General features: G+C 35.6%; 1 protein-coding gene across 1 annotated transcript in view; it reads right to left on the bottom strand.

The window, feature by feature from the left end:
• Nucleotides 1-25,000, bottom strand: part of CCDC73 (coiled-coil domain containing 73) — a 54,656-nt gene that overhangs the window by 22,423 nt on the left and 7,233 nt on the right. Inside the window, exons 3-9 of the mRNA XM_041461751.1 lie at nt 18,592-18,663; nt 15,232-15,303; nt 14,437-14,472; nt 13,959-14,033; nt 12,141-12,179; nt 6,723-6,858; nt 5,206-5,285 (exon numbers count right to left, since the gene is read on the bottom strand). Of these exons, the coding sequence (XP_041317685.1) occupies nt 5,206-5,285; nt 6,723-6,858; nt 12,141-12,179; nt 13,959-14,033; nt 14,437-14,472; nt 15,232-15,303; nt 18,592-18,663 (510 nt within the window). The remainder of the gene's footprint in view (nt 1-5,205; nt 5,286-6,722; nt 6,859-12,140; nt 12,180-13,958; nt 14,034-14,436; nt 14,473-15,231; nt 15,304-18,591; nt 18,664-25,000) is intronic.

The raw sequence follows: 25,000 nt of genomic DNA on the forward strand, positions 1-25,000 counted from the left end.
CCACAAAAAAATTTTTTTTTTTTTTTTTAAAAAAAATTTTTGGGTTTTTTTTTTTTTTTTTTTTTTTTTTTTTTTTTTTTTTGTATCTGTTTTGTAACCAGTTTATTCAGAGCTCCTAGTGCAGCAAATAAACAGCAAACGCTTTGATCTCATTAAATTACAACTTATAGTTCCTGGAGCCATAAATATTGTGCCCTGCTCTCCCCCTCCCCTCCCATCCTGGTGCAAGGTAGTCTGGTTAATATCGCTCTCTCCTTGAGCACTCTGACGTTTACTCAGACAAATAGCAGAGGTTATGAATGCTGCTCACAGATAGCATCAAGAATTCTCCATGATGCCATAGTGGTGAACCAAGCATTCAGAATGGTCATAGTTTTATCTAACAACTAAGTTTGGTCTGTTTAACTTTTCTTCACAAAACTGGAATTTTGGTTATCACACTCAGAATTATCACAGGCCAGTGGTTTAACTGTTCTGGACAAAATCATAGAACAGTACAAAAGAAGAAAGGAAGATTACATTGCAGCTGAAATTCACGAAGTTTTATGGAAAATACAAGTACAGGTAGCACTTCTAAATAAATCAATTTTTTTTTTTTTTGCTAGAGGCTTTATTTCTCACGTATTTTAGCCATAAATTTAAATGATCTAGTAAGTCCTAAGTGTAACTGCAGAATCAATTACAGAACTGAAAGCCAGCAATGCTTTTCAATTATTCTATTCTGAAAGCTAGTTAGGATTTCCCCATCTTCTGCAATACACACATATCTCAGCTGTACTGCTTTTGCTGGAATGAACCATGCCAGGTTGCTGCTGTTAAGTGGCAGAAGGTGCCAGCAGCTCTAACTCTGTGCAAGTGCAAAGGTGCACTGTGGCAGCCTGCACAGAGAAGCAGATGAATGGGACAAAGCCCAGCTCACAGGCTGGGTGCCACACCAGCAGGTGCAAAAGCCTGCCATGGATCTGATGCCAGCTGTTTTCCAAAAGTCAGGCTTTATAGTGTGCAAAAAAGCCCTTATTTTGTCATGGGGAAAGCACAAGTCATGCCCTTGAGGTAGAAAACATTATTGTATTTTCTTCTTTGTAATGGCAAGTGGGTGTGTACAATGCATCTGGAAGCAAACCCAAATCTGCTAATACAAAGCTGTAGGCAGGAAAAACCAAAACCAACAACCAGAACCCAACACAAACTCCCAAAAAAATCCTCCACAAATAAAAGCACCAAAACTAATAGCAAAGTTTTTCATGGTCAGTGAAATCACAAGGTTTGTAGCTGCAAAAAGAATTTTAAAAAATAATTTTCTACACACATACACATGTTTTCTTGTACCCTGAAATTAATTAAAATGTCACCCCAAAATTCTTGTAGGTTTTTTTTTTCCTAGTGGCTTTCTCTCATTATTAAAATCATAAGCAGTATCCAAAACTCTAGAAAGTATGTTGAATGTGAAAAATAATTTTATCAGTTCTGGGGTGTGCTGAGAGATAATAAGGCTTTAAACCCATTCCCTTGATCTGCTGCTAGCAGCCAATGTTTAGGGATATGCCTTCAAAAACTCTTCATGGCAGTGGAAGTCAAGAGTGTCCCAAAATCCCAGTCCTGCTCTTCAAACCTGCTTTACTGCTCTGAGTTGGTCTAAGCTAAAACTTCCATGTTCTTGGTTGGGGTTTTTTGGGGGGTTTTGGCGTTTGTGGGTTTTGGTTGGTTTGTTGGTTGGTTGGGGTTTTTTTGTAAAATATAGTTTAGTTCAATACAAAATATTAATTCCACTCTCCCCTGAGGCCACCAAATACATGTTCCAGCATAAAGTGGTGCGGGACTGGAAAAGCAGCCAGCACAGGCAGATGTAACCACTTCCCAGGACTGATACCCTAGGAAAACTTAACCTGTATTCAAAATGACACCTATATCTGTTTGCTTTCTTCCCAGATTGCTGCAACCCTCTTCTATTCTTTTGGGTCTTGAGTAGCAGAGTTATTTTTTAAGCAGCAGAATGATACACATATATCTGTTTGCTTTCTTCCCAGACTGCTGCAACCCTCTTTCTACTCTTTTGGGTCTTGAGCAGCAGAGTTATTTTTTAAGCAGCAGAATGACAGAAACCTTCTCCTTGGCCAGATATCAGTGCAAGCATTTTCACAGTGGTTGAAAAGAATCCTACCACACTGAATATCAAAATGTTCAAATCCAAAAACAAATGTTACTGAAAGGAAATTTTGCCACAGTCCATTACATGACAATTTAGGAACTGGACTTGAAGCAGGCAATGTCAAGAGAAAATTACAACCTCTCTAAATAATCTTTCTTTCCTGAAACTCCAGAAGAGTAAAACTTCGCAGAACAGACCTCAACTTCACTCATATACTCATATGTACAAGGTTGTACATATTTAACACCTTCATAAAACACTTGCAAATTCATTAAAATTGGAGATTAGTTTATTTTTATCCATAAATGTTAAACAACATTCACTAGCTTCACATTCCCATTAAGAACAAATGTGTGAGATCATCCAGGTCTGAGTGAAATGCAGAACAGACCTCAACTTCACTAAACTTTACTGTTGCACATATTTAACACCTTCATAACACACTTGCAAATTCATTAAAATTGGAGATTAGTTTATTTTTATCCATAAATGTTAAATAGCTTCCACTAGCTTCACATGCCCATTAAGAACAAATGTGTGAGATCATCCAGGTCTGAGTGAAAGTAATGGCTGTGATAAGAGCTGACAACCAAATTAAGATTTTAGTACCATGGATAGTCATTCCCATTCCAGCACTGAGGCTACAGAGGAAAGAAGTCTGAACCCAGAAGTTGTCAGAGCTGTTAGAGGTCAGTCAAGTCTCCAAGGCAGATAAAACCAGCTTTAGAAGTTGTCCCAAACTGTGCTGTTGATATCATGACTTCTTTCAGCTATGTAGCAAGTGAAAACAGCCTGGTAATCCCTTTTCAAAATTCTTATAAATATCCCAGTTCTGACTGTTCAGAATAAGATGGTCAACTACTAAATCCAATAAGAAATTCAGAAATAAATACAATAAAGGCATTTCCTGCTGAACTGAGGAAGCTGGATTAAGTTTCAGTTGGCCCCCTTTTTCTGCTTATCTAACAGTATTTGATTTAAAATTCATAACCCTTCATGACCTTAAGAATCAAGAGTACAGCTGAAAAAAAGAGTAGATCAAATAATATGTTTGACTGCTGGAGTACATAAATCTCAATTTCTCTCTCACACCTATGTTACTCATAAATTTGTAAAATTTTCTTAAACATTTCTGTTTTCTTACCTCTCAAATTACTTACCCTCAGAGAATGCTAAGTAATTAATTATTCTTAGTTTCTCAACAAAAGCAACGAATCCAATTTACTGTGATGTGAAATATTTCTAAAACTCCTCACTTTTTTATTTACAATGTACTACAATAAAGATATGCTGCATTTCAGATGTTTCTGTCACATGCAAATAATTTTCCTTTTTTTAAAGGAATTACACAGTTGGAGTGTACACAATGCACAGACAAAGCTGCTCTCAGACTTCAGTTACGATGATATCAGCACCCCAACAACCATGGTTTTCCTACAGAGGAAACTTATCCCCACTGACACCTTCCAATATTTTTTTGTTTCTCTTCCATCCATCAAATATTCCAGATAAATATATACAGTTTTTATATATAACCTATCATTTGAATTATGTAGCTAAATAAACATTTTTAAATACTGTAAGACCTAATTGTGATATAGAAATTAATTTGAGCATTTTTCCAGTGTTCTGCTGCACTGTTACTGTGGATTTCAGTCTGCTTTTCTGATGGTAAGAGTTCTGAAATCTTTGTTCACTTCAAAACTTGATCTTTTTGACACTGAGATTTGGCCTGTTACATTCTAGTATGTAACTAAAAAAATCCAAATTAAATTCCTGATTAATTTTTACTGGGGCAACAATATCTCCATGTAATAAATATAAAAATTAAGTAAAGCACTAAAGAAGGTAAGAATGAAACAAATTTTAAAAAATCTCAAAATGTCTATATTTCAAGATAAAGTCTGGCTTTTAGTGGAATCATACTCCAAAGAACCTTAACAACAAGAGGCTACATGCTCTTAAGAGGAAAAGAAACAACAATAGATTCAGGGAGAATTTTCAAGTACTTCTGTACCTTGAAATCCCATTTTTCAGGCAAAGAGAGGTAAACATTTTTTGATCAATACAACCCAAATGGTCATAGTCCCTTTTCCTCATGTACAAATTATCTTCTCCCCCTGCCCTTTTTTGTTTTCAAAAACATTCACAAACTTGGCAAAGATTCCACGGTAATTCAAAGCAATAATCTGGAAACTGGGGATTAACATTAGGCCAAGAAGTTGAGGTAATTATGCTTTTGATCCCTACATAAAATCATTACAGAATCTAAAGGAGAAAAAAAATTAAAAGGAGGAAAATAAAAAGATAAGGAGATATAAAGAAGAGATGTGTGGAAAGATACTGAGTTTACAGAACAATTCTGACTTTTGAATGTTCTTCTGTTTTTCTCTTGTCAGCTCTCAGGAAATGGCTCAAAGGGAAAAGAATATTATTCTTTCCACTATTACCTGTGTTCAAGAGAGCAACTCAAAAATGTACGTGGCAAAAGAGGAGTTTCTGCATAGAGTCAAGAGAAAAGAGCTTAGTGACAACTTCCATCACCATAATCTGATGTCTCAGCTGCCTTGTCACAAAACTCTCCCACTTGAGGGATTCAGTTACACATTTTATCCCGTGTTCAAGCCACCAGCTCGCCTCCATGGCAACTGCTCTTCATGTTGTACCTCTGACTACACTGAAAACACCACTGCTACCTTCCTCACAGATGGAGAGGAAAGGCAGCACATCATAGGAAGAAGAGAGGTTAATAATTAGCAAGAAACAAGGAGGACATTGTAGATGTAAATAAAATGTAGAGGTAATGTAATGCAATAAAATGTAGAGGTAAATAAAAATTCACAGGTTACAGAAAATTCTCAGAGCTGCTCCAGTTTTAACTGAGGTGCCTGTGGATGTTAATTTAGCCATTAGTCGTGGAGTGAAAAACAGTTCTGCTGCTTGTCCACTACTTCTACATCAGCAGCTTTTGGAAGACCCAAAGAATCACAGAATATTCTGAGTTGGAAGGGACCCACAAGGATCATTCTCCATTCAGAAATGTGCACTGTACTTACTTCCTTCAGATTACTTATTTCAGTCTCTTGTCTTTTATTCACTGATGCTAGTTTCTTATTGTGCTGGATGGCTTCCTGCACTTTAAAAAAAAGTCAAAGCATGTTAAGAAATAATTTCACATCTGAGCAACAACTTGATTTCTAACTTCAATATGTGCATATAATTTATCTTTAAAAACAAACCTAAAACTGCAGATATAGTTCAACTACTTTTTCTGTGTAGTTTGATACCACACTGGAGAATTATACCAGGTGGTACCAATTGTCTATACCTCAAACAACGAGTTAAGACTTTTCTGTATGTTGGCTTGTCTTTTATACCTGTAATTTAATTTTCAGTGTCTTATGATGTTATTTTAGTAGGACTTTTAATCTTGGTTTTATTTTTTAAAGATTTTCTTGTAAATTTCTGATGAATTTAGTTATTTTCAGACTAACACGGAACATAATGGGCCACAGAACAAATTAATAACTGAGTTAACAGATGTACAGAGTTACATGCACATAGGCCATGGAAGACAGAAAAAAAGCAGAGGCTAGCACAGCAAAAAATTCTAAGAATGACTTCTATTCCTGCTGAAAGGGGAGGGAATTTTCTCTCAAACTTTATACAGGTGAAGATATCACTGGGAAATTGCTTGAAATTCCACAATGAAAAGCTGAAGATATTTACTGGTTCCTGTACTTTTTCAGACAGCTCTATTCAATCTTTGTATTTCGATCCTCTGAGGTTCCCCTTCATCCTTTTCTCTTTCCTGATTTCAGTTTTTCACCCCTAATCTTTTTTCTTTACTTTCCTCAATAGTCTTCTGACACTTGCATACAAGAACTGCAGACACCCAGAATGGCCTCTCCTTTTCTGCTAGAGACAGTCCATCATGGGGAATGATGGATAACAGCCTTACAGTACCATAAGCAATTCTGCAGCTTTGAATGAGAATATGTGCTTTTAAAATTGAAATACTGATGAACGTAACAGCTATCTTCTGATACAATTTAGGAAAACCCCCCAGAACAACAAGCAGGTCCAAACTGGTAAAATTCTTTTTCAGCAAAAGTCATGTGCTCACTCTCTAGCTTTGAAATACAATCAGCAGGACATTGGTTAGCCAATAATGTTCTGGATTTAAAATTTTAAAAATAGAAGACAAGTAATTTGAGATACTGAAATACCACAAATATACATAGAATATCTTACCAGTTCATTGAAATGAGATTTGAAAAAAAAAATTTATTTCAGGCAGAAACAAAAAATTTAGCGAGATTCAGTATTTGAAGTGGTTTTTTTGGTGTTTTGGGGGCGTTTTTTTTTTTTTGTTTGTTTGTTTGATAGTTCCTCAATATAATTCCTGTGTGGTCACACACACCACTGCAGCAGTGGATCAGCGAAGAGCACTGAGGAACCTACCAATATATCTGATGCCTGGCATAGGGGTAGCTGCTATTCTGAGTTTTCAAGTGTCTCCAACTGACTGTTGTCAAAAGCAAGTGCTGGAAGGCTTTTAAGGCATACATACCACTGTGCTCTAGCTTCCCATGAACACCTTTCACAATCCCAAACCGAGATGCAATAGTAGCATAACACCTCTCAACTTCATTCAGTTTCTTATGATGCTCCTCTTTTGCTGTTAAGTGCATCTGCAATTTTTGATCCTGTTAGGAATATAAATGAAGCACCCATTTAAGGATAGTAAGTAGCTCTCCAGGTGCTTTTGAATTTAACAGCATAAATGCGAAATCATTCCCAGAATCTTTCAGTTGTCTATTTCATATCTAACGACCTTTCCCACTTCCAAATAGCAGGAAGAGAGACAGAATCATCATGATAATCAAAGGATTTGAGCATCTGACATTTGAGGAGAGGCTGAGGGACCTGTGACAACTCAGCCTGGAGAGGAGCTCATAAATGTGTATATACCAGGGGAGCTGAGTGTGTGAAAGGAATAAAGAAATCACAGCCAGACTCCTTTTAGTGGTGCTCACTGACACAAAGTGAAAGACAAAAAATTTCCCTTAAACTTGAGGGGAAAGACAGTTATTGTCAGGGTGAGCAAACTCTGGAACAGGTTGCGCAGGCAGGCTACAGAATCTATCCAAGGAGACACTAAAAACCAACAGCCCTGGCTCTGTGACACTGGCTCCACTGACCCTGCTCTGAGCCACCTCAAGAGACTCCTGACAGCTTCATCCATTCCAGTCCTGGGCTTGCAAAAAATGACACAGCCAAGGGCAATTAGGAGAGCGTTTGTTTACTTGACATACCTAAATAAAAGAATTTCAACACACTTGCTAAAAATCAGAAGTGCATCAACTATTTCTAGAATAGAGATGACTTTGATTTAGATTAGTGAGACTAATGCACATTAATACCCCATGCTTCCCAGAAAAATATAAATAACCTTTCAGTGAGTAATTCTTAATTCCTCAATATCAATTAGCCGTTCTAATAATTTCAAATATAACAAAATCACTTTCTGTATGTGTATGGGAAATTTCTAACTACTTTTGTAAGCACCTGACACTTTTTTTACTTCTATTCACATGTTGGCCTAAGTAATACCACAAAGAAACCCATGTTGCTATTAAATACAAATATTAATGAATTTTGCCAATCCCTCTCATTTTGTGGAAACTGTTCAGTGACAATTTTTTTTTGTTATCCTTATAAGAGTAAGATTTTTGTGTTCTTCTTTATAGTGTATTTTTGTTAACAGTTTTGTAGGTACAAAATTTGGTGAATTTTAAAACTAATTTTTCTGAAGAGAATAGCTTAAATTAATTCCTCAGAAATGATAACCATTTGTTTAGATATCTAATCTATTTCTAATCTACAGTAGAGCAACACAGCAATTAAAATGGACTGGGCCAAATTCATTCCTGTGTGTAAATTCAAGTTACACCAGGATGCATCTGATCCAGTCTGTTTGGCTTTGGCAAGGCTCCATTTCCACACAGTAACAAATGCAATACATGCCCAGGCATCAGAGGATAATAAAAGCTGATAGTAATCAAATGAAATGACCACCATAAGACTAGCAAAACAGGATATACAATACAAATTTCTCATGTTTTATAAGGTATGAAATTAAACACACTACAGCAAATGGAAAGTCATAATGGAAGCACTGGTAAAGAAACACCACCACTACAGAAATCACTGGAAGGAATGTAGGTTGAAAGTGTTCTTATACTTTCTCTTTTTTCTGAACATAAATTAACTGTTGAAGATCTGTGCTTAACTAATGCTAGGAGGTTAATTTTATAATAAAAACATTAAAAAGAAAGATTTTGTTTTTCCTGGTAGTTTCCTCAGGTATATTTATTCTAAGAGATCAATGAACAGGGAGACAGCCCTAATTTGAGACTTGAACAGCTTGTAGCAAGATCTGAGGGGTTTTGCAGTTTTTAATACGGATTTTTTTCTTAGTGTTATCCCAACTCCTTTCTTTAGCCAGCAAGATAGTGTTAGTCCCTCCTCCTCTCTCAAAAAGTTGAAATATGCTTTGCTACTTCACAGGGCTCTTTTCAGGGGAAAAAGGAACTGGCCTACTCTATCTGCAAGTTTTATTAAGAGCTTAACACTTGCCTAAATATCATTTTTGATGGCAGGCTGCTCTCCAGGCTTAATGCACAGAGAAATAAAAGCATGAGTATGTGATTTGTCTCCTCCCAGTGAAAAGGCTGTAAAACATTCTTCCATAGAAGCCAATCAAGAAACATCAGGAGACACTGCAGGATAGGGAGTGGATGACCCTGGAGCTGGAGTGAGACCCACAGAATCTTGGTTCTTCTTCCTTATGTCTGATACTGCAAGACCAGGAATTATTGCCCTGCCCTCCACCAGTAATAAAGATAAGCTGGGATGGGGAGTGGAATTGATTGTGGCCATATGGCTTGTTGAGGCACAATGATTTCTTGGTGGAACTAGACCCGAGAAATAGCTCAGGGTCAAGTGGGTGACTGCAGAAACACAAAGAGGGAATGGCTCATATCTCAAAGATATTCTGGAAATGGAGTCACTAGTCAGAGGTACTCAGTGAAGCAGAAGGTGGTAACTGGGAGGTGAAAGTGTCAGAGAAACAAAGGAGATGTAATGGCCTGGAGACCAAAGGCAAGATCACATGAAAATTATGTAAAGCACTACCAACTGTAGATCTTTGAAATAGGAATTTTTTTCACAACAGTTCCTCCAGTTCTCACCATTTTTCTACTTAAAAATAATTGGGTTGAATTTTTACTGTATCACTGCCTCCTCACTGTGTTTTTAAACAACATAGTATGATTACAGGCAAACTCCTAAAAGATGCAGAAAGGAAACAAAAACATCCTAGACTACAAACAAACCAACTTTTAAAGTTTATTTAACATTTTGCAGTGATTCCTTTTTCATTCATTTGACAACTACACCTATATTAGAAAACTAAATGGTGGCAGGGAAGTTCTCAGGAAATGCCTGTACTGTTAAAATATCTCTGACACATTTTGGCCTTTGCCAAGTAGGACTCGCCTGACTGTGCCAGCAGTTCCTGGGCACAGTTCAGGTGGGAACACAGTTCCCTATCCACGGGGAATGATGTGGATTATTTAGGTCTAAATTCCCTCTTTTCTGTGGTAGGGTTTAATTAGCCTAGACCATCTGACTGCAGCTTCACTCAATGGTTTCACATACATTTAGTTTCCAATAAAAACAGTAAGGGAAGACAAGAACAGATGCCACGTGCAGAGTCCTGGCATTCTCCAGTGCATCATCTGTCAGGAAACCAACACCTGACCATTTTCCTCCAGTTACTTCCTAATTTCAGCAGCAGGAAAGGAAATACAATACAGAGCTCACACTCAAGTCTATTCTATCAACTGAACTGGCTTTGTGGTAATCCCTCCTGACTGCATGAGTGCTACTGTCCACATGCAGTGAGGTGCAAAACAACTGCACTGCATGCAATAATCAACACTTTAATTGTAGGGGAAAAAGACAATAATAAAGACAAATAAATAATAAAAGACAAAAAAAATCCTTTATTTGTCTCTATACTGTCTTTCAGTACAAAACAAAACCTTCCACTATATCAAAATTATTGCATATATGGTAAGAATTATATCTGCACTACAATTTTTGCATAAACTTAACTGCATAAACTTAACTGCATAAACTTTAGCATGCAAAAACATGGTGTTTATGTCAAGTATTAACATTGCATATGCCATTCTAAAAGAACAGAACTAAAGGAACAAAAACAGAATAAAAAGCTACATCAGTAAGGCACACCCAGTCCCCAGCACACACAGAAGCACCTTCACTGACTGGCAGGGTTTCTAAGGTACCAGATATAAACTGAGCAGCACATCTGCTCACTCTCAAAACACACACCAGAGAACCATCTAATGTGTCTTTAACAAAATTGAAATAGGAATGGGTCTCAGATAAATGATTGGTTCAGAATTTCATCCACTTGATTTTTAAACACTTTGCCATTGGTGATGACCAAGAGTCTGCATGGGCAGTTACTCCTTTGATCCCTTGAATGTTCCACTTATTTCAGCGCAACCACTCAGGGAGTAAAGTTGGTAGAATTTGACCTGGTCTAAAACTGCATTAGCCCACTCCTGCAAAAGGTTATAGGAAAAAAATCACCTTTTGTTTACCTTGTGGGGTATTTTGTTTTCATCATTTCATATCAGAGCATTTTCCAAAGTAAGTCCCAACTGCAGGTGTTCTGTTCAGTGCTACATGCAAAAGAGGATTTCCAGCATCTTGCCCCCGCTCAATAGCATTTTAAATTACCATACTCTGTATCAAAGCAAATGCTTTCAAAATATTCAAATGATCAATTAATGAAAAGTTTATGAACATAAGAAATGTATTTCTTTAAGTGGCATAGATGCATTTCCAGCTTAAAGAAAAGGTGTTGTCCTTTAAATATTCTCGTTCATATGGGAGACTGAGCTTGTAAGTTATGAAGAAAGATAATAAGTAAAGTGACCTAAATGAAAGTCCAGTTATGCTGTGTATTTTCAACACATTTTCAGATCAGCATTTTAGGAATAAATACAAGTTAAAAGTGAAGTAAGACAAAACACATTTTATGTTGCCTTTGATCTTTAACTTGTAGCCTTATCTCCCAGGTCAGAGGGCACATTATTCAATTTCACCATATTTTGTGTAAAACCACTGTAGCGTTGAAGATGACTTTCAGTACAAATGTCATGGTACTTAAAGCTAAACTGGACTCTAGTTTTTTGAGCTTCTTAATTAAAATCACAGTTTGTAATGGTCTGACAATATTATCTTTATTCTTTCCAGTTGAGCAGCAGCAGAATTTTCACAGCATTTATTCAATCAAGCCTAGCAATGTTTCTGTGGCTCACTCTTTCACTTCCTAAAACAGACAACAGGGTTCAGAGCCACTATGCTGTCACTCCGGGTAAATTTATTCCCTGTGTCAAAGGGAGTGAGCTGCACTGGATGAAATCTAAACTGTTCAGGGAAACTGATGTTAAGAACTAATTCTGAGGAGTTAAAAAGACTGAGAAGAAAATCACCAGTTTTTCTTAAAAACAAAACCAAGAACTGCTAGGAATTCTCTATTACTTTTTGAGATTATTATCCTAGATCCTATCAGACTAATAAAATTACATTATTTAAATGATAGTATCTTAAAAAATCTTTAATCTATAAAGAGAACAAATGTACCCATTCTACTTTAATTCAGTGAGGAAAAAATACCACATGCTGAACAGTAGCTATCACACTATAAAAACCTAAAAACATTGCATTTATAAGATTTTCAGATTTGAAGCTGATACCTCTTTGGGTTACTTGTAGTAATTATCATATATCATTTAAGTATTAAAGCCAGTTAGTAGTGGATTATACCCCAAGCATACTATTTTCATTAAAGCTTTTCCTTCTTTTTTCACTTTCGTTATTTTCTTACCATTTCATTCAGTTTCTTTTGTAAAGTGTATTTTGAAATCTGTAAAACAGAGAGTTTTTCATTAAATGGTACTTACATTTTTTCTGACAACAACCTGCATAATTAAGTATTTTTATACCAAGGATTTAATTGCATTTGTTATAAATCCATCCAATACAGTAATGCTGGTTTTGAATTATTGAGGGCACAATTTCATGTATTATTAGGTTCACTTTACTTCATAATGTTACTTCAATATTTGAATTACATAAAACCACCTTACACTGATTTGTTACTAGAGGAGTTTTGAAAAAGTGCATAAATCCTTGTGTTTTCTGACAGGCATCATAAAAATAACATGCAAATAGACCAGAGTGTGTAAACTAGACCCTTAGAAATAGAGAAGACAAAGATAGAAATGAAAGTATTCCCTCAACTCCTACAGGAATAGAAATGTGTTCCCTGTTGGAAAAAACAACAAAAATATCTTAGTAGATATTCTAAATGGTAGTATGTAAAGATATAATGTAACAATCTCACATGCTTTAATAATATAAGGCTGACATTAGAAGATATTAACATTATTTAATACTTCACTGACAGAGTATTTCGATTTGCATAATGCCTAAGTATAAGAGGGAAAAACAGAGTAATGTCAAAGAACCCAGAGTGTACAAATGTTATACAGAAAATATTATTGCTAAGAAAAAACCTAGAGAAAAATCATTTTAAGGCAGGGTTCTGACTCAACAGAGAAGAACACAGAACCGAATTAAAAATTCTTCACTGTTGTATCAGGCTCATTTCCAAACCATCTCCCTGTGAGCACATGTCCATTGTGACCTCCTGCTTCCTCAAGCCACAGCAGAATTTCCTAGATCTGAACTGTACTGTGACACAAATGCTTGATCTGGGAACATTCAACATTTAAGATTTTTTTTTTTTAATTTGTGGTTCATCTTACAAAAGAAAGGCCAGTGGGATCTTTCATTACTCTTGCTGTCCACATATTATGTTCAGCAGACCATGGAGGGATGGATATTGTACATCATCTGTGCTATGCCAAGGTTTGAGCAAGGCAACAAAATCCTTACAGTTATTGCTCAGAAGTCCAGGCATAAAAATCAATTTCTTTTGCTCCTAAAGTACATTCAGTGTTAACTAAATGATAAAACAAACAGTCTGCTACCAAGTGAATGCATTCCATTATAAGAGAATGTTAATAAGAACCAACACGGGTTTCAAAATCATAGTAATAATCCATTAGAGCCATTTTGTTCTCAACAGAATTATTATTCCACTCAGTTTTGAGTGGAAAAATAATTAGTTCCTGATAACACCTGAAATCTGGCAATGCATTGCAATGCCAGTGATCCATTTTCAATATATCTGCCTTGGTCTTAGGCCAAGTGTAAATACAGAAACCTCCCAGTGAAACAGAGGAAACCAGTGAAAAATACAGGCAGCACTGCAAGGTGGAGGCCTGGGGTGAATACTTAGTTCTGTTTAGGAGTCCAAAACCAGGGATTCCAGACAGGTGTGAAGTAAGAAAACAAGAATGTGAAGGAAGAGGAAGACGGTGGAAATGAAAAGAAAGCACATTTCACACACTGTTTGGACTTTTGAGTCTTCTTCTGGAGGAAAAGAGCATGAGCTGGAAAGTTAAAGTAGTCACTGAAAACTAGAACATAAACTCAGTTTTACAAAGTGAGGTGTCCTAGAAAGATGAAACAAGGCCCTAAAGATCCTTTTGAAATGAACTATTTTCTTACTAGTATAAAACTAAAACCAAAACACTTGCATTTAAAGAAACGTTATTTTACAAAAGCAATAGTTTACCTGTAATGCTTTTAATGTTTCTTTCAGTCCATCAATTTCTTTTTCTTTTGTTTCTACAGCAAGTTGGTATTTTCCCTTTCAACAAAAGCTGTACTTCAGGATTTAGGCAGAATAAATGCATTTACAATAAGAATTTATCAAAGAATGTTACGAAAATAAAGTGTTACTCCGCTATAACAGAACAATTCATTGGTGAATAATTCAGCTAAATAATTTTAAAATGTAGATAAATATTGCTATAAAAAGAAAAGTGAAAACACAATAAGTGCATTTTCACCACTTCTGACTCTATTCGTCAAGCCTTTGGCTTTCATCAAGTCTATGGCTCTTTTTTTGTTATGGCAAAGGCCGTAACAAAAAACATAATGTAATTGCAATAGACTTAGTTTATACTTAGGATATGCTTGGTATATTTTATATAATTATCATTTGTTTATGCACTTCTTTGGATGACAAACAACAAGTAATTGTACAGTACCTTTTCTTCTTCCATGGCAAACATTCTTGCCTGTAACTTGGTTGTCAGTCACATTAAAAAAAACCAAAACAAAAAAATCAGAACAGCACATGGCAATAATTTTATTCATGCAATTCAACAAGACAACATAGTTATATTAACCTGCACAGTATAATTCCTGGGTTTTCTACTGATAGGAACTGTAGAACTCTACAGTTCTACAAGGAGAAGTTTGTAAATCTCAAATTTTTTCAAGGAAAAAACCTAATGGCTTGTCAATTTCTTTTTTGTGTGACATGATTGTGATGCAGCATTAATGACAAATTCATCACCATGGGCAACAGTTTCAGTTCCTGTGAATGTTCTCTGCAAGGTCTCTCAGCACTTGTGTTTGCTCACTGTAATATGGAGAATAAAATGCAAGAGTGAAACACACTTTGAAATGTTGAGCAGGGTAATTTGTGTAGGTCTTTTACCATGGTTTATGAATCTACCCTTGCAGAAGTCACGCAAGGGGAAAACCAAACAAAGCAAAACAGAATAGGGAAAGCATTAGAAGAAGCATGATCTTCTCTAGGAGGTTTTTGAAATATAAAAACGAAAAATTCCAGGAGGAGGGGCATCTGGAAAGAACTGCCAAAATACAAGCATAATGGTGTGGCCAGAAGAAAGGATGTGATTTTGATTTTTTTTTTTTTTGAGCTGTATATTCTAACATTTTATATGCAATAGAAAAATATTTTCATACCAACTGATAACTTGCTATGATGCCACCATATTTTAAAATCCCACAAAGCCAAAGGCTTTACCTGTTACCTGTTTTTTAAAAGCTGCCATAGCTTCTTTATTTTGTTGTTGCAGTGTGTCAGTCTGATGCTGCAAAGTTTCCTGCTCATGTGAAATAACAACAGTGTGAGTTAAGTATTATCTCAGAGCAAATCATATATAAAGTATTTCAAGAAAAGGCTGGCTTATTGTTAAATATTTTTACAAAGATGCAACTGACTAAAAAACCCTGAAGACAAAAAAAGACATTTTTTAACTGGTAATTGCTTTTCTGTAGCAGCTTCCCTTTCATTCTTAACAGGTAACAGTTCTCCTTTCTCCTGTAATTCTCTGGAACACAGACCTTTTACTAGGACTTCAGTAAGCAACTCCTACCCATCCCATCAGCCTGCGGAAACAATACACATCCACTGCCAGCTTGACAGAACTTTGGTCCAGGTAGTTACAACAGAATTTTAATACCCATTAAAAATAGAATCCCATTGAAAACTAACTCTCTGTTATTCTGTTTATAGTTAAATTTTAGTCATTTAACAAGCTACCTGAAAGAGCTGAAGGAAGCCAGAAATAACTAAGTGTAAGGCAATAGTATGAGATTTTTATCACCCTCCAGCCTGGTTTTATTTCCATCCATAAAAACAAGAAAATGAGTGAAGATGTACTTTTTTTTGTATTATTATTTCATATCATATTCTCATAGACTAATACTACACTCCACAAGATGGAAACCTCCAACATCTTTAAGCACAGTACTTCTCTATAAGATACTTCACCTTTACCATGGAAGGTATGCATGGAAGACCAGGTTTTTTCAGTTCTAAACACTGAAATATTAGGTAAAAGTAGTTAAGAGGCTCTATCCTTGAACAGATATCTCAAAATACAGATGAGTGCTTAGCTTAGAAATATTACTGTGTAACAGGAAACAATACAGTAATGACTGCACAAAAATTAATTGAGACTATTAAAAAGAATGAATGGGAGAAAATAAATTGAAAATCTGTTTCACACACAAGGAGTCCAATTTCTTCATCTGCCTTAATAGAAATTGAGAGTTTTTAAACATAAAGTCCCTTCCAAAATTGCTGTTTTCTCCAGCAAGTTGGTGTTGCTTTCACATTGTACAAGTGAGAGCTGTTGCCTCTTGATAGAAGACAGGAATCTGTGGAGATAACATGTTCCATACCCATACTTATGAATTCATCATAAGAGGAGTAGAGAAGCTTTGATTTGTGTGTAAAAAACAATGCACAGTACATAAATGAATATTCAGAAGCACATAAAAGTCCTGAGAAATGTTTTCCTGAGGTTGTCCCTCAGCCCTGTGTCCAAGGACAGGTTTTCCAGGGCGTGACAGGCATGTGAAATAGCAAGGCAGAAAAGTACTGCAGGCACAAAAAAATCACCTGCTCGCCACAGGAATAAAATCTTATATTCACAGCACTGCCAAATTAAGATGGCACTATAAAATACAGGAATTCAATGCAATATCATGGAATAAATTATGTAGTTATCAGTATGGTTTTATTAAACAGTCATCCTTTATATAACTTTATCACAGACGTAATGGAAAAAAACCCCAATGCTGAACTCTTTATAACATACTACTTTCTTGTACTGTATATTCAAGTGAGGTATTTTATTTTCAAAAAGACAGGGCAGTGTCTACAAATATTCCTTTTCTAACAAGCCTTATGCACAAGACTATCAGATAAAATGATTATATTATCTCTGTCAGAAATTAAGGCTTGGAAGAAATTTTCCATATATGCCATGTGTGTGTGATACATTGAGACTGAAGAAAAAAGCAGAGTTTTTTTAAATATGAAAAAAAATTAGCTTTGATATTGTAATGTTATACAAGTATGAGTATACCCGCTAGATTTAAAGGAATATATTCTCCAGTTATTCTGTTTTCCCTGCTTGAGTGTATTTTTTTCAAGAGCAGCAGCAGTATATTTATAAAATGTAGACAAGTTGTCATATTGAATTATGACTTAGCTGAAATAATGTCTTTATTTCGAACTAGTTAGCTAAACTTAAGGTAAAATAAAATGAATAACAGAAATGTTGACTGAGAGGGAAATCCATGAAGGAAATGGTAAAACAGAATCTTTGATAAACCAGAGGAAGATGTCTACTTATTGAACTACTGCTGTGGTTAACATGATTCTGCATTCAGAAACAATCAGGTCACAAATTCAATTTAAATGTCATACTTAGAATTTTCATCTTACTGCAGTCTCCAGGACTGGAAATTTGTATTAGCTTGATCCTTTGAAGTTCCAGAACATTTGTTCACATGAAGTTCCCAAAATCTACCACTCATCGATCAGCTCTGCCATGTGCCAATGTTAAGTGCAAAGTACAGGAACAGAGTTCACCTCACTACCTGTAAGTCCCATTCCTTTAGAGTGGTAAATTAAATTGCTGTGAAGGTCTTAAAATGGGTGGAAATCCTCCCTTTTGAACCCAGAATATTAAGCACTGCAAAGCTAGGTTAAGAAAAGCAAAGAAGGGTTACAAATTGAAAGCACTCTTGCTTTTACAAATATAAAATGTTTCCTGTTTCTGTGTGCACATATATATCTTTCAAGAAAGAAAAGCACAGAGTTAGGATTATTAATTTAAGATGGTTAGGATGAACTTCAAGATGAACTAGCCTTCCTTTACAACTAAGATGTTAAATATCCCAAGATCAAGGATAGAGCTGAAATTATTGTTTTTTCTGGGGTTGTAAAATATACGGAGTGCAGCCTTTTATCTCATGCCCTAGTGACAGGGGTCATAGGTTTGATTGTATTAAAGAAGGGAATGCATTTCCTAGCAAAGCATAACCTCAGGAGCCCTAACTCTGGGAAGAATGTTAGATTTAGGTTACTGAATACTTCATTTCCAACATTTAAAAGCTGACAGACTACTTCTGAGTATGGATAACATACAAGTTCACGTTCAAAATAACTTTTTGGAAAAATGTCCACTTCCAAAATATTGCAAGTGAAGTTGTTTGCTGCACTGATATTTGCACTTCCCCAAGCCAAACACAATACAGAGAAGCTGCTACACAGCTTCTCCCACATGTCAACATGACTCAGATTCAACTAAATGTCCCCCTGCTTCAGTATTTCCATCTCTTTTGACTGAAGATTGCAAAGTCATGCCAAATATTATTATATTCTCTTGTTAAAAACATTGCTAAAATGGGCACAATCCAAATCAAAAGAAAAGCTACACATGTTCATGACTAAGTAATAAGCTACTGGCTAGAACATTCTACTATTGAAATAAAAATAGCTCTAAAAAGAGGAATTGTAACAAATCACAATTTATATTAACATATTAAAATTAAATCTCAGCAGGTAAAACACTAAAAGCACACAGGAAAGTTACCTTCTGCCATTCAAGTTCCTGTTTCTCTATAACAATTTTGTTTATTTGGTCTTCATAATTAGTTTCTGTTTCCTAGTTAAAAACAAACATAAAAAAGTCAAAACACTGAAATGAAGTGAAATTCAGTGAGATGCAGAAGTGCATACAGATAATCATAATTAATGACTCAGACTCTTTGTAGCACCTTAAATATTCAGCTCAAAGCATTTGTATCTTTATTCTTTGTGACATCTCCTAGGACAACTGAAAAGTTTTGTGTCAGTGATTACTTCTTCATTACGGAAGAAGTGAAATATTTATCATTATCTTCTATGCCAAGAAGCCTTCTGACCTACCAAAAGAAACTGAAACAGAATCATGGGTAATCAACACATATTTCTGGTAAGATGAGCTACCAGAGCTACCAGAAAATCTGAGAAGACCATTACTGAAGTCCAAAGTTTCCCCCATGATCCACAAATGGTACTAATAGCAGGAAGATGTGTTACAGATCCTGTTCTTGCAGAAGCACTTTGTCAAGAATCCAACTATTACTTTTGAAAACAAATGAGAGTTACTTTCTGATAATCACAGTTGCTAAATATTTACGTGAATTTTCCTGAAACACTCTGGTATTGAAGTTAATTTTTCTCAACAGGAATCAGCTTCCCTTTGGAGTCCAGTTTTTATGAGCACTGGCCTTCCTTCACAAATCCAATACTCAAAAAAAAGGAAGAACAAAAGACTCCCCTATGAACAGTCACGACTTCCCGCAAAAACAATATTCAGGTTTTTGATGCATGTCATAAGCAACTCAGCACTGTCCTGTTTTTGCACATAGTCAAAAGAATGAATATCCTTCAAGGACCTGGAGAGCTGCACTAATGTGCCACTGACCTTCAGAAGGCTGCTTTCCTGCATTTGCCCTGCACACTGATGGCCAGCTTGGGAAAGCCACCACTTTAAGGTAAGCCTGACTTCTCTTTGATGAATCATTGCACTAATAACATTTACTGAGGTCCAGCAAGGGCCAAGCTGTGTGAGGGTAAAAGAATACTCCCAATACTTGAACTGTGCATTTTGACACATTATGTGCAAATTTTATGCTGTTTTTGAGTTCAACTTCACTATAGCTTAAATCTCACAATCTTACTTGTTGGAAAAATTCCAGTACTCTTGAAGTGACTCACACCTCATACTAGGTTAGAACCTTTAGGAAACAGTCACAACTTGGGAAAAAAAGGCCATGGCTCTCTCTAATAAAAAAATAAAAGAAGGTCTCAAAAGTTTCATTCTCTTAATACTGGGGTTTAAGTACAATTCTACCAAACTGCAATACCATGAACAACTATTATTTGACATGAGACTGAAAACATCCCATGTCTGGATGAAGCAACACCTTTCCTGACACACAAAGAACAAATGGAGGCTCTTTCTCCTTCCCAAGTGAAGGAGAGAACACAACATTTTTTGGCTATAAAATATACTGCAATTCTTTCTGAAGCCCAGTAGGAATAAGGTCTCCAAGTTTCTGATTCAAGGATATTTATAACACTTTAACAATTGATGCAAAACAGTGTTGAAGATTTTGCAACCCTTTCTCACTTAGTACAATATCTGATTCATAGTCCTACTTTTTATCAAAAAAAAAAAAAAAACCCAAAACTGTAAAATATGTCTCAAGTCAATCAAAATAATTTTTTGACATGGACATCTTTTATAGGGTTTTAGGGTCAAAACTGACTGCCTTGATTAGCAGACAGTTTACAGGCACATGTCTGTAGAGAAGTTAACTTCTTTCCACAGGAGGCTACTCCCAAGCATTTCAAGATTCTTGCAGACATTCTAAATATAGGCCTCAGCTCTCATGTGAATTTTACACATAAAACACTGAATAGGTATTTAAAACTAAAATTTGGCTCACAGAGAACCAGAGAAAAGTTCTTAAGCTTTTGCTGCTCTAATATATACTGGTAGAATACAGGTGGAGAAGAGACCTAAAGACTTCATATGACTTATGGTAAAAAAAAAAAAAAAGAGCACTTAAAAGATTATCAGTGATTCCCAGTTCTGCTTTAACAAATAGTGCTGCACAGTTGCAATGTTTTGGGTTTTTTTTCTGGTACTATTCTATAAGTACTGAAGGAAAATAGATCCCCCTAATTTCCCTTGAGTGATAAAATGAGATTGGCTTGAAGCTTTTAAAAAGGTGTCATCTTCAATCCTTTCTGTTACTAAGCAACAAATGCTACGAAAATGATGCAATATTGTCAAAAGTCTTTCTCAAAAAGGTAAGAAAATGGCCTTAAATTCCATTTTAAGTGAGCCCTTTGCTGTGAATACTTAAGAGGATAAGGAGCAAAGTTCTAAGTGAACAATACTCCTCCAACTTACTCCCAAATTATAAAGGTGTATCTGGAAGCTATCAAAAATGTGCATGTATGTAACTATGGCTGAGAAAGTAAACATCATAACCACTTAAATTGAGAATGACAATTACATGATAAAAATGTTCTCACATGAAATCGCCAACAGTTATAAACCTTATACATCATTTTTACATCTTCCAAAGGACATTCATAGTTTACCCATTTTGAATTGAAAGCTTCTAAAACTTGTGTGAAGCACTTTTTTTTTTTTTTAGAAGTTCTATCAGCTGTTTAATAAGACAAAAATGTTTTTGTTAGGAGAACAATATTGTACATAACTCTGATGAGGGATCAAAAACCCACCAAACCTTAAAAGTGTTCATTTTTTATTAGATGCCTTAGGACTACATGGATTTAAGTGTTTTTATAAAAAAAGACTACCATAACAATAAAAGAGGAGTAATTTGATGGTTTATTTACTCGTTATAACCTTTAGAAAGTGTCAAGCCTTCTTTAAAGTGTTTGCTTCAGGCTGTAGTTTTACAAGATGGGCTGTGGATTGGTCAAGCCCCCTCGATTCTTGACCCTGAACAGATTTAGGAACAGAGTACAGCTGGCTCATGTCCAAGCAGCCAAAACTGCTGCTAGGTACTTTTATTATCTTTTTTGAACTTACAGTCTCCCTCCTACAAAATTGCACATCCAATTTTCATGCAGGTCAAATAGCACTCACAGAAACTACAATTTCTCATTCTTTCATACTATAATTAGAAATTCCTTCATGAACTAAGCAGACCAGTACAATTTTTAGTAGATCTCATGGATCTTGTTTTTAAGCTTTGTTTCCAGGACAAATGTTAAAAGGAGAGAAGATATTTATAGAAGCATTATTCTACCTTTAGTTTCTGATAAAACATTGTTGGATTTTCATAGTTATGACAGCTGACAAGAAATAATAGCAACCTATTATTATAACCGATTATATTTGGAATCTAGTCTCCAAAACTTTCCATTTTCAGATGCAGAGAGACACAAATTGGTACCAACCACTACTTTTTCCTTTGGAAATTTCATTGGTCTGTCCTCGACTCCACTGCATAGGTTACAAATACTCTACATTTAAATAGATCTCTTCTATCAAAATATATTCTTAGAAAGGCCTGCATTGATACTTGGAACGCTCTCCAACTGCAAGTAATCAGTTTCTAATCAAAAGCCACACTACTCACAAGCACAGAAATTACCATCTAACACACTGCTTGCTGACTCAACAATATCACAGGATGTCACAGTCACGAGATCTGAAATTCAGTGCTGTTTATTCTCTTAAATCCGCATACTTAATTTTTTTTTCCAATACTCAGCTGCCCTTGTGTCTGTCATTTTACTAAAAAAATTCCCTAATTTACACTTAGGTATAAAATCCAGTCAGAAGGCTGTTGGGAAGAAAGGGCACTCAGCTGGCTGCAGAGCAAGACTGACAGATATTGGAAGTGAAGGGACATCCAGCACAAAAGGATCACTGGCTTTGTCAGTGCTGGATGAGTGGGAAAGCTAAACTGGAAAAAACAGAAGACACTAACTATTGGAGTGTGAAGTAATCCCTGTGGGGCAGGGGAAAGAGAAATATAATTTTTTTGTGAACTTTAATTACTTACATACTCACATTATGTCAATTCCTATGGGGAACAAAGGCCCTGTGAACAGCCAAAGGAACAAAGTGAAGCTGCATCAAGTATAATCATTTAAGCAATTATTTTTTTAGAACAAACTTGCACAGCTATCAAGAATTGGGATTTCCTTTGGAAGATGAAAGAGATGAACAGTCCTTTACACTGAGCAACTCTTCTAAACTATTTTTGAGAGTTTACCATGACACTGAGTAAGGATTGCAACAAGTCTCTCAAAATAGTTTCAGATTTAAGAGTTTGCTCTTTATTAGCTTCACACAGATAATTTCACCCAGACATTTATTTTTATTAATCTGAATTTGTACTGCAGCTTAACCAACCATTCCAGGTACTTTATTAAACTCAGAATACACAATAACTCCTGTCCCAAAGAGTCTCCTGTTGGAAGTGACAAGCAAGACCAAGAATGGGAAGAAAAACAGATGCAAACAGAGGTAAAACAATCTCATCTGGCCAAGCCAGAGGTCAAAAACAAATCTGAGAGTAAAATCCATGGTACTGGCTCTACCGCCTCCCTCAGGTTATCAGTCTATTGAACCTCACAAGCAACCTTGGAAGGAAGTGGGAGAAGTAGTAAGAAACCTGTAGAATTTTCACTTTTACTCCACTTTCTGATGGAGCAGATGACACAGCCTTCGTGTTTCATTCTTAGCCCGGGAAAAATTAGCATGGTGCAAGACAAGCATTTTAATTCTCTGAGTTACCCCTATATTTTGGTCTATGCACTACCTCTCTCACAGAGCTGATTAAAAATTTACAGAATAACCTCACATTGACTGAGTTTGTAAGAAATCCATAGCTAAAATGGGAGGAGGGTTTTTTAGGGGTATTTTAAAGCAAAAACATCCATACAAAATTCTACTTTAAAAGATAAAAATGAATGCTACTAGGCATAAGCCACATTACTCAATAACCCTTGCTTCTTCAAAATAGCTACGTTTTATATTCCAAACTTTAAACATACTAAGCAAGCAGCCCTGAACTATCAAAACCAACCAAAAATGCATTCAAGGACACTCCAAGACTTCAGTCTGGCTGTCTGTAAAATGCTTACTTTTTTACCTAAATTTCTAACTAAACAGGTAAAGATATACATATGTATATATTTTTCTAGGGTAAAGGAAAGCACAGCTATTTCAGAATCTTAGGACCATGTCTTAACTGTGAAATTGGGTCTTAGCATTTGCATCAATTTTGAAATTAAAAACAATTTCAAGGCAAAAAATTACTCACCCTTCTGAGACAACTTGTACAAAATCACAGCCACAAAGTCTTGCAGTATAGCAGACACAAAAAGGCATAAAAACCCGAAGAAAAATGCCAAAAGATGAAATCCCATAGCACTCCATGAACACTTTAGGCTCTGACCAAGTGCATTAAAAGTGCAACGTTGAGTTAACCATGTAAATTCAGCTAAGTAGTCTTGTAAAGAAAAATATACTCTGATCACTATAAAATAATAATAATAATTGTCATTATTGGTATTATATCATTATATATCTAATAATAAAGTTGAATTATTCAGTCTTTACTTTTAATATTTTTTAAATAGTCTGACTAGACTAAACGCTACCACTGTAACACAGGGCTGGGGATCACAGCATGGGGGCTTTAACAGTACTACACCAAAAACGGACCGTCATGCAGCCTTTTCTCTTTTTTTCTTTTTTTTTTTTTAATGGCAGTCATTCTCTTGTATGTGGCTTTTAAAGAGAGGATTATAGCATTTCATTTAGATCAAAATAAGCATAAATCAAGCGTGTCATCAATACTAATATTTTAGAAGCAATAATACTTCTTTTGAACAGGTCAAATTCATCAGATGAAGAAAAATACACTTTAGGTCTTTCAGTAAACACAACAGTTCAGAAAACCTAAGGGGAGAAATAGACAAATGTTTACATACACACAACTGAAAAAGTAACCACAGAAAAATAAAGTGACAAATTAACTACAAGAAAAAACAGGTGCCTTTACCAGCATAGAAACAATTTTACCTTGGTACTACTACAAGATGATTCAGCTCATTTCAAAAACAAACCCCTAATACTCAATACACTATTTATTCCAGGGGTCTAGCTCCACAGTTTAGCAATGTAAAAATGGTGAAATAAAGTGGTTTTAATATAACTCTTTGCCCACATAGGAAATTCTGACAAGCACAAGTAAACAGCCCAAATCACCACTTTTCTAGCAAATGGCAAATCAATTATGAAACGAGAAAGACTTGGGGGCTTGGAAAACACTTGGATTCTTTCTTTTCATTTTGTGTCAAAGGCTGCTCTTAAAGAGAAGAAGTACAATGAAAGACAATAATTTAATGTAACTTTTCTCCATGTCCTGATTATGAACTCTGGTAACTTCTTACAT

This window comes from Pyrgilauda ruficollis, unplaced genomic scaffold (genome assembly GCF_017590135.1).
Source record: "Pyrgilauda ruficollis isolate IOZ18807 unplaced genomic scaffold, ASM1759013v1 scaffold153, whole genome shotgun sequence".
Classification (NCBI taxonomy): domain Eukaryota; kingdom Metazoa; phylum Chordata; class Aves; order Passeriformes; family Passeridae; genus Pyrgilauda; species Pyrgilauda ruficollis.